The following is a 17,242-nucleotide window of genomic DNA, read 5'->3' on the forward strand; positions in this document are numbered from 1 at the left end:
ATGAGGTTGGGAGCAGTCTGAGGAATGAGGGTCCCTTAGGGCTGGGAGTGTGTCTCAGAAGTAGGGCACTTGCCTAGCGTGTATGAAGCCCTGGGATCCATACTAGCACTACAGAAGAAAAAAAGAAATGAATCAGTCACTCTATCTTTGACACCTCACAGTACAGAGCCCAGAGAGGGCGTGGCTTGAGCAAGCTAACACAGGAAAGCCAAGTTGGTCTCTTAGACAACATGCTTTCCTGAATCTCGAAGGCTACAGAGATTTGCAGCCCTTTTGAGGTTGCTAAAAAATGTCAACAGGCAGTGAAGGGATCCAGGATTTGTGCACCTGTCTCTTGAGTAGAATTTGGAAGTCCCCATGGAGCTCTGGATATTCATAAGCCGTGTCCTGTGAATCACATGTGTGCCTCAGTGAGGGACATTTCCTCATCAGTGCCAGACTTCCCAGCTTCCATGTTGAGACTTCCAGGCCAGGCTCTGAGAAGCAGCCATCAGGACTCTCTGCCTTTGGCTTTGGACGAGACAGGTCCAGGCTGTCCTTCCTGCTGCATGGCCTCTGACACACCCTCTGCTAACCAGGGCTCTGGTCTTCTTTATGAGAATTTTCTCAGGGATTGTTCCTAAAAACACAGACAAGAAAACTGGGAGAGACTTTCCTTCAAACTTACAAAAACCCATCCAGTCAGCATGGATTACCCGACCCCTACACCCTCCTAGAGGGGCTGGTTAGCACTGGGCAGGTTGTAGGGTAGCCAGCCAGGTGGTCTGGAAGGAAAGAGAGTAATTGATGGTTCTTATTTTTTTTTTTTTAAAGAAAGAGTGAGAGAGAGAGAAAGAGGGAGAGAGAGAATTTTTAATATTTATTTTTCAGTATTTGGCAGACACAACATCTTTGTCTGTATGTGGTGCTGAGGATCGAACCCGGGCTGCATGCATGCCAGGCGAGCGCGCCACCGCTTGAGCCACATCCCCAGCCCCTCTTATTTTGTTTTGGTTTTGGTTTTGGTGCAGTGTCAGGAATCAAACCCAGGGCCTGCTACCACTGAGACACACCCCCAACCCTTATTTTCTTCTTTTGGATGAGTAACTTTTCAAGAGTTCACTCATTCATTGGTGTATTAGTGGGGTTAGTTATTCCACAAATATTTAACAAGCTCTAACTAGGCCAGGCACTGTGGGATAGAACAGAGGGCAAAAGGACAAAGGAAAAGATGTCTTTCTCTTACCCAGACCCTCAGGTCTCCAGTCCTCATACACCCCAGGCAGCCACCAACACTTTACATCTCTTCATGTCCCTTTTAGGGAGATTCTATTTTATCATAAGCTTAAGGCCAACCTAGACAACTTACCAAGACCCTGTCTCAAAATAAAATTTAAAAAAATTTAAAAATGGGCTGCGTGGAGCTGGGGATAAAAATGAGCTGGGGATACAGCTCAGTTGCTAGAGTGCTTGCCTTGCATGCACAAAACCATCCAGTCAGCATGGGTTCAATCCCCAGCACCACAAAAAAAGAAAAAAAAAAAAAAAAAAGAAAAAAGTGCTGCACACTGTGATGCACTCCTGTCATCCCAGCAACTCAGGAGGCTGAGGCAGGAGGATCTCAAGTTCAAGGTCAACCACAGCAATTTAATAAGACCCTGTCTCAAAATGAAATGGGGATGTAGCTCAATAGTAAAGTGTCCCTGGGTTCAATCCGCACTACCAAACAAACCAAACAATGAGACAGAAAAGATGGGGGAGGTAGGGAGAGGGGAAGGAAAGATAAAATAATGAGTATGTGCTATCATTTGGATGTGACTAAAATGTCCCCCAAGGGTTCATGTGTTGAAACTTAGCCCCCACTGTAAGATATGAAGAAAATGGAAACTTAATCAGACTATGATTGTTTGGAGATGAGAACTTTGAGATGTGATAAGAATAACATAAGGCCATCAGGGGTGAACTCTCATGATTGAAGACTGTTAGGTGTGAGGCTCTGGGTTTAATTTCCAGCACCATTTAAAAAAAGAAAATAAAGGCATAGAAACTAGGACATATACATACTCACATACTCTTGTCTTTCTACATGTGATGCCCTGGGCCACCTCAGGACTTTGCCAGCAGGGCCATCAATAGCCAGGCAAGGTGGGAGGCTGGGGCAGAGGATTGAAAATTCAAGGCCATTCTGGGCAATTTAGCAAAACTCTATAGAAAAGTAAAAATTTAAGTATGGGCTAGGGGTGTAATTCAGTGGTAGAGTTTTTGCCTAACATATATGTGAGACTCTAGGTTTGATTTGAAAGAAAGTTGGGGGTGGGGAGAGGGATGGGGGGAAAGAAAAGAGAGAAAGCCATCAACAAATATAAGACTTCAACCTTGGATCTCCAGAATGTAGGCCACAATAAATTTTTTTTTCTTATAAAGTTCCCCAACTTCAGGTATTTTGTTATAGTAATGCAAAAACAGACTAATATAGTATAGGACACAATGACTAGGGAGATGTCTGACTGGGGCAGGGGGCTGGAGCTCAGGAACAGGTATATTTGAGGAAAGATCTGAATTTTAAAGAGGAATCAGCTTGGCAATTAGCCTTCCAGTGGGAAGGGATCAGCCTGTGTCACAGTCCTCAGGCAGGATCAACTTGAGCTAGAGAGAGGCCCATACAGGTCTGGGAGTGTTTAAGTAAGAAGAAAGCACTGTGAGCTGTGATTCCCATCATAAAATTCCTTGTTTGGTGTGTGTGTGTGTGTGTGTGTGTGTGTGTGTGTGTGTGTGTGTGTATCATGCTGGGGATAGAACCCAGGGCCTTGCACTTGCTAAGCTAAGCCACATTCCCAGCCTAAATTTTTTTGTTTGGTCTCAGTAATTTTCCAGCTCTCTTATTTCATTCCTCCATTCCTTTATCCAAAGATGTCATTGACCCAGCTATTAGAAAGGCTGAGGCAATAGATCACTTGAGCCCAGGCAACTAAGTGGGCAACTCAGTGAACATATGAGTCTCAAAAAAACAAACTAAAAACCAAAAATAGCTACACGTAGTAACATATGCCTGTAATCCCAGCTACTCCCAGGCTGAGGGAGGATTGCAGATTCCAGGTCAGCCTAGGCAATTTGGCAAGGCTTTGTCTCAAAATAAAAATGTAAAAGAAAATTAAAAGGGCTAGGAATGTAGCTCAAAGGTAGCCTCTGGGTTCCATCCCCAGTACTATTAAAAAAAAAAAAAAAAGATTTCATTAAATATCTAGAGTATGTAGGTTTAGCAAATGAAAAAATGAGATGCACAATTACATTTGGGTTTTTGTTTTGTTTGTTGGTATTGGGGATTGAACCCAGCAGCTCTATACCACTTATTTATGTTTTATTTTTTAATGAATTAATTTTAGGTGGGGGGAATGGAGATTGAACTTGGTGGCACTTAACCCTGAGCAATATCATCAGACCTTTTCATTTATTATTTTGAGACAGGTCTCACTTAACTTAGGCTGTTGCTAAGTTACTGAGGCTGGCCTTGAACTTGGGACCCTCCTGCTTTAGCTCTCAAGTTGTTGGGATTACAGGTGTGTACCACCATACCCAGTTTATTTTTTAAAATATTTTTTTAAGTTGTCAAAGGACCTTTATTTTACTTATTTATATGTGGTGCTGAAAATCAAACCCAATGCCTCACACATGCTAGGCAAGTGCTCTACCTCTGAGCCACAACCCCAGCCTTTTTTTTTTTTTTCTTTACATTTTGAAACAGGGTCTTACTAAGTTGCTGAAGCTGGCTTCTAACTTTTGATCCTCCTGCCTCAGTTTCCTTAGTCCCTGGGATTACAGGGGTCCATCACCAGGCAAAGAGCCCAGTTAGATTTGAATGTCAAATGAATCATAAATACTTTTAGTATAAATACATTCCAGAGTGTCACAGTATCTTCCATGTTCTGAAGTAGGTCTGGGTTTGAATAATCCTCTTAATAATGCATGGTTTGGGGCTGGGGCAGGGGCTCAGTGGTAGAGCACTCACCTAGTACGTGCTAGGCGCTGGGTTCAATCCTCAGCACCACATAAAAAAGTAAATAAATAAAATAAAGGTATTGTGTCCAACTACAACTAAAAATATATTAAAAATGAAGAAGAAGAAGAAGGGGCTGGGGTTGTGGCTCAGCGGTAGAGTGCATGCCTAGCACGTGTGAGGCACTGGGTTCGATCCTCAGCACCACATAAAAATAAATAAAGATATTGTGTCCACCTACAACTAAAAAATAAATATTAAAAAAAATAAGGAAAAGAAGGAAAGAATGCATGGTTTGGTGCCTTTTAAGGAACTGGTCAACGTGAAGCTTAGAGTCTTTTGTGGCTTGAGAGAAATGGATGAACATGCTGGAGGGGCTGGGGATACAGCTCAGTTGGTAGAGTGCTTGCCTCTCATGCATAAAGCCCTGGGTTCAATCCCCAGCACCACCAAAAAAAATAAAATAAAATTCTTTGGGGCTGGACATGGTGGTGCATACCCATAATCCCAACAACTCAGTAGGCTGAAGCAGGAGGCTTGCAAGTTCAGGGCCAGCCTTGCCAACTTGGCAAATCTCTGAGCATCTTAGTGAGACCATGTCTCAAAATAAAATATGAAAAGGACTGGGATGTAGCTCAGTAATAAAATGCCCTGGGTTCAAAAATAAATAAAAATTCTAGAAGGCTGGGGATGCACCTCGGTGGTAGGGCACTAGCATACACACTTTGAATTGGATCCTCAATACCTCTGGGGGGAAAAAAAGTCCCCCTTAGATCTGGGGTGTGGCTTTATGATACAGTGTTTGGTAGAAGCCTGGTTTCCATCCCCAGGACTGAAAAAGTAAAAAGTTGTTATCTTGAACTGATGATAGGTGCCTACAACTCTTGTGAGATCTAAATTCCTTTTCCATCCATCACAGATGCTTATCATGTTGCATGAGGACATGGAGCGGGATGCTTGGTTCCTTGAAAGGCCAGAAATAGGAGTTAAGATCAGGTGTCCCTTTTTTTTTAAAAAAATACATATTTTAATATTTATTTATTTATTTATTCATTAGTTTTCGGCGGACACAACATCATTGTTTGTATGTGGTGCTGAGGATCGAACCCGGGCGGCACGCAGGCTAGGCGAGCGCGCTACCGCTTGAGCCACATCCCCAGCCCCAGGTGTCCCTTTTTGAGGGAAGGAATGGGAGCGTGTTCACACTCATGGTCCTCACTGGTTGTGAAGAACTAAGATAAACCATAGAGGTCAGAATATTCTAGCAAGAAGTGATGTGACCCTACTGTGGGCCATGAATCCCGTCACAGGGTCACATAGATGTTGTGGTATCTGTTGGGATGCAAAGCCCATTCTGTCCCTAAACTCTGCAGACAATGCATGTGGGTGTTCCCACAGCCTAGGCAAACCCAGGTGTGACAAATGGCTATCTGGGACACACCCAAGACTTGATGGATAATTCTTTAAAAAAAATATCAGCTGGGTGTGGTGGCACATGCCTGTAATCCCAGGGGCTCAGGAAGCTGAGACAGGAGGATCACAAGTTCAAAGCCAGTTTCAACAATGGTGGGTCCCTAAGCAACTCAGTGAGACCCTGTCTCTAAATAAAATACAAAATAGGGCTGGGGATGTGGCTCAGTGGTTGAGTGCCCCTGAGTTCAATCTGTAGTACCAAAAAAAAAAAAAAAAAAAAAAAAGTTTCCCCTTGTTACCTGGGCTTTGGGTCCAAGGAGAACTGCATGGCAAGAGAGAAATCAATTTTATGAATGAGGGACCTGAGTAAGGCCCAATGGGGATTTCCTTCTGTCAGTGCCAGGAATGTTTCAGAGAAGAATGTTCTAGACGCACAGAGAACTTCCTGGGGAGATGAAATTTCTCTTCCTGGTATGAGGGGGCCGCTTAGGAATTAGCACGGTGGCTAGTAGACATGGCCATAGGAGCACTCAGACTAGAGACCCAACCCTGAGCACCTGGATGATCATGTTCCTGGTGAAGAATAAGTCAGGCCACAGCCCTGTCCAGTGTCCTGGGTGCCTTGGCTCCCTAGCACCTGGTTTTGGATTATACATTATATAAAGAAGTCAAGAACTGACCTTAGCACTGTCACCCTCTGACCCACATGCCTACCATGTGTCCCAGCCCCAATGCACCACCCCCACCCCTGGGTTCTGTTCTGGAAATGGTAGGAGAACAAAGACAGTGGCTTTAGCCTGAGGGGACATTCAATCCCTTCCTTGTCAAGGGGATCTGTCCATCTTCCTACCCACAGGTGTGCTCATGGACGACTCTAGATGTTAGCTGTGTACAAGGTATTAGTGGACTGATGGCAGTCTCTGCCCTCCATAAATACCATAGTAAGGACTGGCAGGCCCAAATGCTCACCTGGTGTCCCCTCTGGAGTAGCCTGACAGGAGAGGACCACTCTGGACACTTGGCTGAGACAGTAGTGGACACAGATTCCTCAGACGTCTGAGTCTTAATGGGATGTTGTCGAACTCGGACTGGCTTGTGTAGGGGGGTCCCCCCCTCTGTCCTGTCATAACATTTCCCACCTACCTTCTGGTTGTTCCAGTCCACTATGTGCTAGTCCCTTCTCACAGATGAGACAACACTCCCATTTGAGGCCCATTGTTGAGGGTCAAATGTCCACTCTCCTGGGGACTTTGTCCCATGTGTTCCTGCCGTGTTCCCAGTGTACAACAAGTGCTCAGTAAGTGTCTAGGGAGTAACTGAGGGAATGAAGTCACACTGATACCTGGAGAACCTTGAGGGAAACCTAAAGGCTGGGAGGGGAACGTCACCCACATCCCTTTACATGAGGACAGAGCCTGGCCAGATGGTCTGGCAGCATTCAGTCCACCCTTCCTAGTCAGTCTGGGGACTCCTATCGCCTTACCTGGTGGAGACGCTGCTTGGGCTGCCCTTGCAGCTCTTGGGCCCACCGTGCCCCCTGGTGGCCAAGGTTGGAGCAGGTCCCTGGGCTGCTGACGAAAGTAGCAGCAGATGCAGATGAAGACAGTGGGAAACGCACTTCCGGTTCAGGACAGGACTTCTGAGCAGTTTGTGTTTAACCCTTTAGGGAAGTGTTCGTGTTCAGAACCCTGTAGGAGCAGGAAGGACATCATCAGGGCCCCCCAGACTCTCTGGGGACAGAATGTGCCTAACTGCAGGTGGAGTCTGAACTCCCCTCTGCCTAAACTTAAGTGGACAGAAGACACTCAAAATAAACACGGGGTTGGGACTGGGGCTCTGGAGCTCAGTGGTAGAGCGCTTGCCTAGCATGTGTGAGGCCCTGGGTTTAATCCTCAGCACCATATAAAATAAACAAATAAAATAAAGGCATTCTGTCCATCTATAACTACAAAAAAAATTAAAAAAATAAACACATGTTGATAAAGTGGACCATGTCTAGACAGCTGTGTTTCATGGAGTATTATTATTATTATTATTATTAGTTCTGGAAATGGAACCCAGGACCTTGCTCTTGTTAGGCAAGTGTTCTACCTCTGAGGTTTTTTTTTTTTGTTGTTGTTGTTGTTTTTTTTTTTTGAGAGAGAGAGAATTTTAATATTTATTTTTTTAGTATTTGGCGGACACAACATCTTTGTCTGTATGTGGTGCTGAGGATCGAACCCGGGCCGCACATATGCCAGGCGAGTGCGCTACCGCTTGAGCCACATCCCCAGCCCCAAAGAGAGAGAGAATTTTTTTTTAATATTTATTTTTTAGTTTTCGGCGGACACAACATCTTTGTTTTGTTTGTTTGTTTGTTTGTTTGTTTGTGGTGCTGAGGATCGAACCTGGACCGCACGCATGCCAGGCAAGCGCACTACCACTTGAGCCACATCCCCAGCCCCTACCTCTGAGTTTTATCCCCAGTCCTTTTCACATTTTATTTTGAGGCTAAGCCTCATTAGGTTGACCAGGCTGTCCTCCAACTTGCAAGTCCTCCTTCTTCAGTCTCCCCAGTAGCTGGGATTACAAAGCAGCTCAGCTCATGGTGACCAGGAAACAGCTACAATTAAACACTGTAGCTGGCTTCAGGGAGCTTTTTAGCACACATGATGGAGATGGGGACCATGGGTACTGCTAACCTGTCTTCCATAAAGTCCTCATTTATTAATTTTTATTTTTTGGTACTGATGATTGAATTCAAGTGCACTTTCCCAATGAGCTATACCCCTAGCCACCCCCCACCTTTTTTTTAAAAAAACAAAACAAAACAGAGTCTTACTAAACTGCTTAGGACCTCACTAAATTGCTGAGGTGATTTTTGATCCTTCTGCCTCAGCCTCCTGAATCACTGAGATTGCAAGCATGCACCACCACGCCCGGAACACAAACTCCTCATTTAGTGTGAGAATCTTGTGATTGAAAAATGACACATTTTGTAGCAGCGCTAACACATTGGAAGTATTGTATTTTTCATAAAAGCGTCTCTGTAAAAGTCCCTTTTGCTATCCTTGAAAAAAGTATCAAAACTATCAAAGTACAAAGAAAATAAAATTTACATGGAAATTCATCTTTTCTTTTCCTTTCCCAACCAATTGCCCTGAAATCTTACTGTGTGAGCCCAAATTTGGAATGAAATAAATTTTAAAAATTGTGAGCAAGGGCTGGGGGTATAGCTCTCGGTGGTAGAGTATTTGCCTAGCCTTGGAGGCCCTGGATTCCATTCAGTAAGCAAAACAAAAACAACTTGTAAACAATCCTAGACGACTCCCCTTCTCTGGAGACCCTTCACTGGTGGGGTGGAGAGATTGCGTGACCTCAGCAAACTTCAGGTACCTGCTCTCTGGCCCATCCACCCTACCTCCATTTCTCATTCCCAAGTGGGGTGGGCACCCTCGCTGTTCTCTGATCCCAGTAGCACTGTGACCTCCTGCATCCAGCTCTGAGCAGATCCTACGTGGAGTTCTTTGTAGGGAAATGTAAACCCAAAGCATTCAGTGAGGCCAAGGGAGAGGAGCCTGTACACATTGGGAAGATTTTTCCCCCACCAACCTTAACAAAGGCTGTGAATTGGTGGTTCAGCTCAACATTTTATTTTTTTGCAGTGCTGGGGATGAAACCCAGGGCCTCATGCATGCTAGGCAAATCCTCTACCCCTGAGCTCCATCTTCAGTTTTTTTTTTTTTGTTTTTTTGAGACAGGGGCTCAGTGAACTGCCCAGACTGGCTTTGAAATTGTAATCTTCCTGCCTGCACCTCCCAAGTCACTGGGATTACAGGCATGTACCTACCGTAGAGCAGAGCGCTACTCCACTCAGCATTTTATTCAGTTCTTGGTGCACAACGGCAGGGTCTTATTAGCATTTCTGAGGGGCACCTGGTGTAGTGATGCAGAGCACTGAAGACATCATGGGTGAGTGTCCACCACGCCCTCTGCCGGATCCTTCTAGAGTTGTAACATGCACTCAGCAACCTGGGCTGCCCAGTGAACCTGCCCACCATTCATCAGTCCTGAGCCAGGCGGTTTTGGGATGATTTCAGGTGCCATGGCTGGGGTGAGCTTTATCAAAGTCATCAGAAGTCGGGTGGGGCTGAGTGAGGAATGCTCAGGAACCTGAGATGCTGGACACGGGCAGCCAAAATCAGGGAGGAGGTTGGATGACTCCAGCGGGGACATGGGGACTTGGACTTAGTGATAGGACATGAAGACAGCCAGGAATGCATAGAGTGACAGAATGTGTGAGGACTGGGATATGCAAGTGTCAAATTTTTTTTAAAAAAATATTTATTTATTTATTTATTTAGTTTTTGGCGGACACAACATCTTTCTTTGTACGTGGTGCTGAGGATTGAACCCGGGCCGCATGCATGCCAGGCAAGCGCGCTACCCCTTGAGCAACATCCCCAGCCCAACAAGTGTCAAATTTGACTAACAATTAATTGCTTTACAGGCCAGTTGACCCTGGCCAGTATGAGGCCCACTACTGTCCCCCTCCTGTGGCTACCTCTTGGATATTTATGTTAGTGAGCTTTTTCATCTCTATGACTAAAATGCCCAAGGAGAGCAACCTAGTAGAAGAAAAGTTTATTTTGACTCATGGTTTCAGAGGTCTCGGTTTACGGTCAGCTGATTTCATTGCTCTGGGCCCAAGGTAAGGCAGAGCATCATGGAGGATGGGTGAGGTGGAAAACAGTAGCTCAGCTCATGGTGACCAGGAGAGAGAGAGAGAGAGAGAGAGAGAGAGAGAGAGAGAGAGAGAGAGAGAGAGAGAGGAGGAAGAGCCAGGGGGACAAGATGTAACCCTAAGGGCATGACCCCAGAGACCTAATTTCTCTACTACACTAATCCCTTCAATTTAATCCATCAAATGAATAAATTGAGATGAATCTAATCCTCTAATTAGGTTACAACTCTCATAATTTAATAATTTCCCCTCTAAACATTACATATTTTCATGAGCTTTTGGAGGATGCCTCATATCTAAACCTTAGTAGCATTCCTCTTGCTCACTAAATGTGTCCTACAGAACCATAGCTTCTCTTCATTCTCCCTGTTTATCCTGACCAACTGCTCTTTCTCTCAGGGTTCTCAAAAACTCAATGATGATGATGGCCGTGCTTCTTTTATTGGGGATCCTCTGGTTCCTCAGATGAGGTCCTACCTCTTCAACCTAGGTGCTGGGAAGAAATCCTACAGCATCTGCTCAAACCTTGAAGGCTCTGCCCACCTGGGCTGTAGTACCTGTCTCTTGCCTATGTGGGTCTCCTTCCTGGCTGACACCTTCTTGCTTGCTATTCTCTTGCATATACTGCCTTTGATGGACCCCTCTCCTGTCCTCGGGACCTTCCCAGCATGTCCGTCTCCACATACATCTCTTCCCACCCAGTCTTTTCCACCTCAGCCATTGCTTCAGACTCAGAATGTCTTGGACATCACCACTAACTGGCAATAGGTTCTGAGAGGTTGTCTGTCTCGAATGGTGATGCACTATGAATTGAATGTTTTGTGTCCTTTCAGTTTGCCACATTGTACTCTGGTTTTCTTCGCAGGGCTTGTGAAGGATGAGGTGCTCATGGACAAAGCCTTGTCTGTCTGTCTGGAACATTCAAGCTGCAACAAGGGATGAGCAGAGTCCACCTTGGGTGAAAAATCGCTGCTTTATGCTGAATTGGTCCTAAGAGGCAGGAGGAGCCCAGGCACCTCTGGTGGGGGTGCCATGCAGTGAACCCTCCCAGGCAGGATGTTGGTGAACCCAGTGGCATATTTAGTGGTCAGCAGTTTTGTCCCACCATCATGTCCTGAAGAAATCCTCAGATGAGCCCCCCTGGGGAGAAAGCCCTGTTCAGTTCACTTTGGCACTTTTTCTTTTTTTGGGTACCAGGGATATTGAACTCAGGGCACTTGACCACTGAGTCACATCCCCAGCCCTATTTTGTATTTTATTTAAAGACAGGGTCTCACTGAGTTGCTTAGCACCTCCCTTTTGCTGAAGCTGGCTTTGAACTTGTGATCCTCCTGTCTCAGCCTCCTGAGTGGCTGGGATTACAGACATGGGCCACTGCACCCAGCACCTTAGCACATTCTTTAAGCCTGTGGCTTAAAGGCACCCTATATGTCCATCATGGGCATAACAAGCAAAGCATGGTGGATACTCCCCTCAGCACATGACACATTGATGAGAGCAACAGATATTTGTGTGTGTGGTGCTGGGGATGGAACCCAGGGCTTCATATGTGCTAAACAAGCTGTCTGCCATGGAGCTACATCTCCAGCTCCCTGGCTTTTTTTTTTTTTTTTTCCTGCAGCACTGGGGATCAAACCCAGAAGCACTTTTCCACTGAGCTACATCCCCAATCCTTTTTATTTTTATTTTTTAAATTTCAAGACATGGTTTCTCTAAATTGCTGAAGCTGAACTTGAGATCTTCCTGCCTCTGCCTCCTATGTAGCTGAGATCAGAGGCTGAGCCACCACATTGCATATGACTGTATGGGTGTAAAGTGTGCGCTTGATTCCATTTGTGCACATTAAAAACCTGGGTTGGCTGGGGTGTGGCCAATCATGAGTGTCTGCCTAGCATTCATAAAGCAAAACAAAAACAAAACACACACACACACACACACACACACACACACAAACAAGCCCCCCACAAATGAAAGAAATGGGCAAACTGGGGAGGCTGAGGCAGGAGGATTGCAAGTTCAAAGCCAGCCTCAGCAACTTAGTGAAACCCTGCCTCCAAATAAAATATTAAAAAGGGTTGGTGATGTGGCTCAGTGATTAAGTGCCCCTGGGTTCAATCTCTGGTACTAAAAATTTAACCCCCCCCCAACACATTCGAATAAAACCAGGTATGGGCACGTTTGTAGCAGCACTATTCACAGTCACCACAAGTGGGGAACAACTCAAGTGTCCATCAAAAGATGAATGTAGCTGGGTACGGTGGCACACACCTGTGATCCTAGTGGTCAGGAGGCTTAGGCATTATAATATTAGGTTTAAGTTCAGCCTTAACAAATTAGTGAGGCCCTAATTAAAAATAAAAAGTGCTATGGATGTCGCTCAGTGGTTAAGCACCCTTAGGTTCAATCCCCAGGGCCCCCAAAACACAAAACCCCAAACAAAAAACAATTGTGGTGGCACATGCCTGAAATCTGAGCAACTCAGGAGGCTGAGGCAGGAGGATCACCGGTTCATGGCCAACCCGGGCAATTTAACAAGATCTTCTGCAATTTAGCAAGACCCTGACTCATAATAAAAAAGTAAAAAGGGCTAGGGATGTAACTGAGGGGTGAAGTGCACCTGGGTTATATCCTCAGTACTGCGAAACAAATAAAGGACTGTAACAAAACTGGTTAAGTTCACATTATGTGAATTTCACCTCCATAGACAGAAAAAAACCACCACAGGTACATGGAAGATGGCCCACACTGTCTAAGAATGGACAGCAGAGTATGAGAAGGTCTGTCTATGCAGAGCAGGGAACAGCAAGACAAAGGTAAGAGGGAGGGAAATGGGCCTTGTATGCTAGTGTAACAGGTGTTCCCTCCCTTCTAGGTGGGACTGGATCAGAGGAACATCATCAATAAAGGGGGACAAAGACTCAAGCTCCCATCAAGAATTGGGTTTGAGGAGAGGGGTTGTGGGCTCAGTGGTAGAGCATTCGCCTAGCACGTGTGAGGCCCTGGGTTCGATCCTCAGCACCACATAAAAATAAACAAATAAAATAAAGGCGTAAAAAATATTAATAAAAAAAAGAAAAAAATTTTTTGGGGGTTTGATTCTGCATTCCTGCACCTTTAGCTTAAGACCCTGCAATCCGTAACACACAGGGGCCCAGTTGGCCTTGGAGTAAGGGCAACAGCCCATTTCTGGGATGGCACCAGGAGGGGCTGATAGAACAAAGACACGACAAGTGACAGCCTGTAAATTATTTTACTTTGAATATACAGGAAAAGAAATCTACAGGAAGCTATGTTCTGTGGTTATTTCTTTTAAACAATGTTTTATATTTACAATTTTTAAATTCCTGATTAAAAGCACCAGCTGAAGTTATGGGCTGCTAAAACCTTAAGATTATAAACCCATTAAGACATTATGCCCAACATAGTTATTACAAAACCTTAGCAAAAGAGACGACATAACCAACAAATTTACCCATCACACTGGACAGCATTTCTGACTTCTCTGCCTGTGTTCTCAATAAGCAGGGTCGAGTGCAGGTCCCACGAAGACCCTCACCTTACCAGCAGGTGACAGCTGTGTATCTATCTGTGAGGGAACACATGGGTTTCCCTTCCTGCCCACCGACCTGCAGGGTGGGCGGTGACGTGAAGACCTAACCAGCTTTCAGCAGGCTACCTGCTAACAAAATCTTTCTGCTAGCCCTTTGCCCCATCTAGAGTTTCCATTTCTTTCTGAATACTCAGCCATAGGACACTGAAGGCTTGAGGGTTATTGCAGGTTGAACCCAAGCATGCTCTACCACTATGCTATATCCCCAGCCTTTTTTTTGAGAAGGTCTTGTTAACTGCTGAGGCTGGCCTCAAACTTGCAATCCTCCCACCTCAGCCCCTTTGAGTCCCTGGGATTACAGGCATGTGTCACCGTGCCCAGCTGCCTTCCATTCTTATGACTAAAATAGAAACTGACTTTTGACTCATAGGAAGGTACTTATCAAAAGCTGTACGTGACAGAAAGGTGCTGCTGTGAAGGTGAGGTTCTAAATTTGCACATACTTGTGCTGCGTGTGTGCATGCCCACACACCCAAGCATGCGCGAGCGAGCGCGAGCGAGCGCGCACGCACACACGCGCGCGCACACACACACACACACACACAATTTGGCTTCTATAACGCTTGAGTGAACATCAAATATCGAGTACTGAAGTTTTTAATTGTAAACTTAAGACCTTATCCTTAACTTTACATATACATACATGACAGGATAGTCACTAAAAGCGTTTTAACATCAGGCCAGATGTTAAGTTTTGAGGTTCTCATTTCAACTGCTCTACATACAAAATGCCCTAGAAGCAAAACAGACTTAAATAAATAGGTAGAGACAAACATGATGTACAACGTTGATTACAGTGAATGCAGGTCTGGAGAGGGGGACAGTGTGGGGTCCAAGGCAGCAGGAGTAGGTCATGGAGATGGAAGAGTTCCATTTCCATCTCAGGGGAGGACCTGAGGGTCACCTATAGGGGGATCCATCATGGCAGAGCTTAACAGAGGCTACAGCTTGAGAGGAAGACAAGACAGGGACATCTTGTTGGCCAGTGCCATACCTTCTTCTACTGGCATCACTGGGAGGCACAAGGCTCCTTCTGGTAACTCAGGGATGGAAGGTCCTCTCAGGACACCCCCCACCAGCCCTGTTGCTCTGATCAGCTTTGTCTCTGACTTAGACAGCAGCCTGGCTGTGGGTGGTGGCCCAGCAAGTGAGGGGGCTACTGATGACCTGCCTGTAGCCAAGGCACGCCAAGGCCTCGGAGCCCTGAATAATCTAATGTCCCTTTAGCCAGATACCAATGCTGTAAGCAGTCTTCATGAAGCAAGGGTGATGAGACCTGGAAGCCCACCATCCCATGGCAGGAAGATGCTCCCAGGTGCTGAAAGCCGGAGGGGGGCAGTTATCTTTGTGCCTGCTACCACCATTCCCAGTGCCACCAAACACTGGGGCACCTTCCTGATTATCAAAGAAAAGAGCATAAACCCAAGCACTGCTGTCTGGATTTGGCTCAAGAAGAGGCTTCAATGCCATCCCCCAGGGCCCAGTGGGGATGAGGGTGGGGTTACGAGGCTGAGCCGCTGCCCACAAATTCCTCTGCAGAAAAGGCCACAGAGCTGCAAGGAAGAAGACCTCTCTGAGTCCTGTGAGTGGGAGCTTCTGCCCCACACCTGAATTGGGCTCAAGAGGTGGTCTCAAATCTGGGCAAGCGCCCCTCTCCCCTGCTTACAGCTTCTCCACAGCAACACCACAGAGAAAATGCAGGGGTCTCAGCTTTTGAGAATCTCTCTCTCATACGTATGTATACACACACACACACACACACACACACACACACGAGCACACACCACAAGGTGTGGGGGTGACTCCAGTCAAGGTGCAGATGATTGGAAGCTGAGTTCTCAGGTCCCTGACTATAGGCCCCGGCTGTCAGAGCAATAGATGCCGGAAAGAAAGGCAAGCTGGGAGAAGCACTGGGATTTGTGCTTTGTCCCATATGTGGGCCATTGCTTCTTCCCTCTGAAATAGGGCCAGAAACTGGTGTCTTGCCTCTGGGCTCTGGAAGGTGCTTTGAGAGAAGACAACACACTTCATCCCCTGCCCAGCATCAAGGCGATGACCCCGAGGCACTGCCCATCCTGGCACATGGGATCAGGAGCTGGCTGGGATCTGTGCCCCATTCTCCAACCAGACACACTGTGCAGGTGTGTGACTCAGATGTGGAAGCAGGCCTGGTAGTTGAAGTCCACTTTTAAGGATGGCTCTAGAAAGTCAGTTCCAACATCCCACCTGTGAGCCTTAGCACCAGGGACTCCTGGCACAAGGCAGGGCTGGCCAGCTGTCCCTCTTAGGAGGGCAGGAACTGGCCCCCACACTCCCCAGGACTAGGAAGCTCTTAGAGACAGTTGGGGAAGAAACCTGGGAAACCCAAGTGAGCGTGCCTCCAGGAGAGCTCAACTGCCATCTGGGTGGAAGTCGGGGACACAGGACCCCACAGAGGCCCAAGGAGCTGGGAAGTCCCCTCCAGGGGCCTCACAGGAGGCTGGCCAGGCTGGTGTTGGGTCCATTCTGAGCTTGGAACTGCACGGGGGGTGGGCCATCTGTCCACTGTAGGAAGGAGAGGACACAGGTGCGTGAGGTGCCACAGAATCTTCCTAGGGAGAGCCTGGAACGCAGTTCCCTAGAGCTGATCACTTAGCCAGGACCCCTGTCCTCCACACCCGAGTCTGTGGGCTCCCTGCATCACTCCCTGGGGAGTGGGTGCTCATGGCAGTCTCCCTCATCAGAGGCGTCTCCTGACTGAGTTAGAGCTTATGACAGGTGAAAGGAAAAACAGCCACACACGCCCTTTCCTCCCCCAGGTGGGTGAGCCTGCCCGAGGGGCCCTCCACCTTCAGCCCTCCCTTGTGTCCGCACCGTGATGAGGTTGTGCTCAGGGAGGCTGCAGGCCTCGATGTGGTCTTGGAGCAGCTGCTGTGAGAAGTTCTGATGCATCTGGGCAGCTTCGTGGGCATCCATGGCATTCCCGCAGGCTTTGTTCAGGTCTGAGGGTGGGACACATGTCATCTGAGATCCTAAAACTATTCATCGATATCAAAGCCCATGTGCCACCTTCACCACCTATCCAGCCCTGTCTACCCCATGAGTGAGGGTAGCCCTTGGGCACGTGAAAGCCTCCTAGAGGACACCCAATGCCCAACCTGTGGCCCAGCAGGCTCAAACACAACCCAATACCTGCCCTGAGTCTCCCCCCCAGGACCCTTGGTGAGTCTCAAAATCTGTTTCCTCTATATATAAGTAAGGTGCTGCAGTCACACTGACTGATACCTGCTGAGCACCTGCCCTGCACTCAGGACTGGTCCCCCTGACAGGGATAACAAATGTTTGCATTCAGAGGGAAAGAACCAAGGCCAAGAGGGCCACGGGTCATATCCCTATCAGTCAACCAGAGATCATGTTCCATCCTCATAGGTCCTGAGGAGACCAAACAAGACCCTGCATCTAGCTAATGCCTTAAACTGTCCCAGGTACACTGCCCTCAAACAGGGTCCCCTGGAGAAGTGTGCCCTACTCATACTAGATCTGG

The 17,242-nt window shown here is 46.9% G+C and overlaps 1 protein-coding gene across 5 annotated transcripts in view; it reads right to left on the reverse strand.

Moving 5' to 3' along the window:
- Positions 1-13,354: 13,354 nt before the first annotated feature.
- Mau2 (MAU2 sister chromatid cohesion factor) overlaps positions 13,355-17,242 on the reverse strand; it is a 36,176-nt gene continuing 32,288 nt past the window's right edge. For 3 of the 5 annotated variants that reach the window (XM_076845273.1, XM_076845283.1, XM_076845262.1), the window contains exons 18-19: positions 16,573-16,700; positions 16,106-16,263 (exon numbers count right to left, since the gene is read on the reverse strand). In XM_076845273.1, the coding sequence (XP_076701388.1) occupies positions 16,189-16,263; positions 16,573-16,700 (203 nt within the window). In that variant the 3' untranslated portion in view covers positions 16,106-16,188. Of the gene's footprint in view, positions 16,264-16,572; positions 16,701-17,242 lie in introns of all 5 variants that reach the window. The other 2 variants (XM_076845311.2, XM_076845293.1) reach the window with 2 other exon arrangements.

The sequence above is a fragment of the Callospermophilus lateralis genome, chromosome 1 (genome assembly GCF_048772815.1).
Source record: "Callospermophilus lateralis isolate mCalLat2 chromosome 1, mCalLat2.hap1, whole genome shotgun sequence".
Lineage (NCBI taxonomy): Eukaryota > Metazoa > Chordata > Mammalia > Rodentia > Sciuridae > Callospermophilus > Callospermophilus lateralis.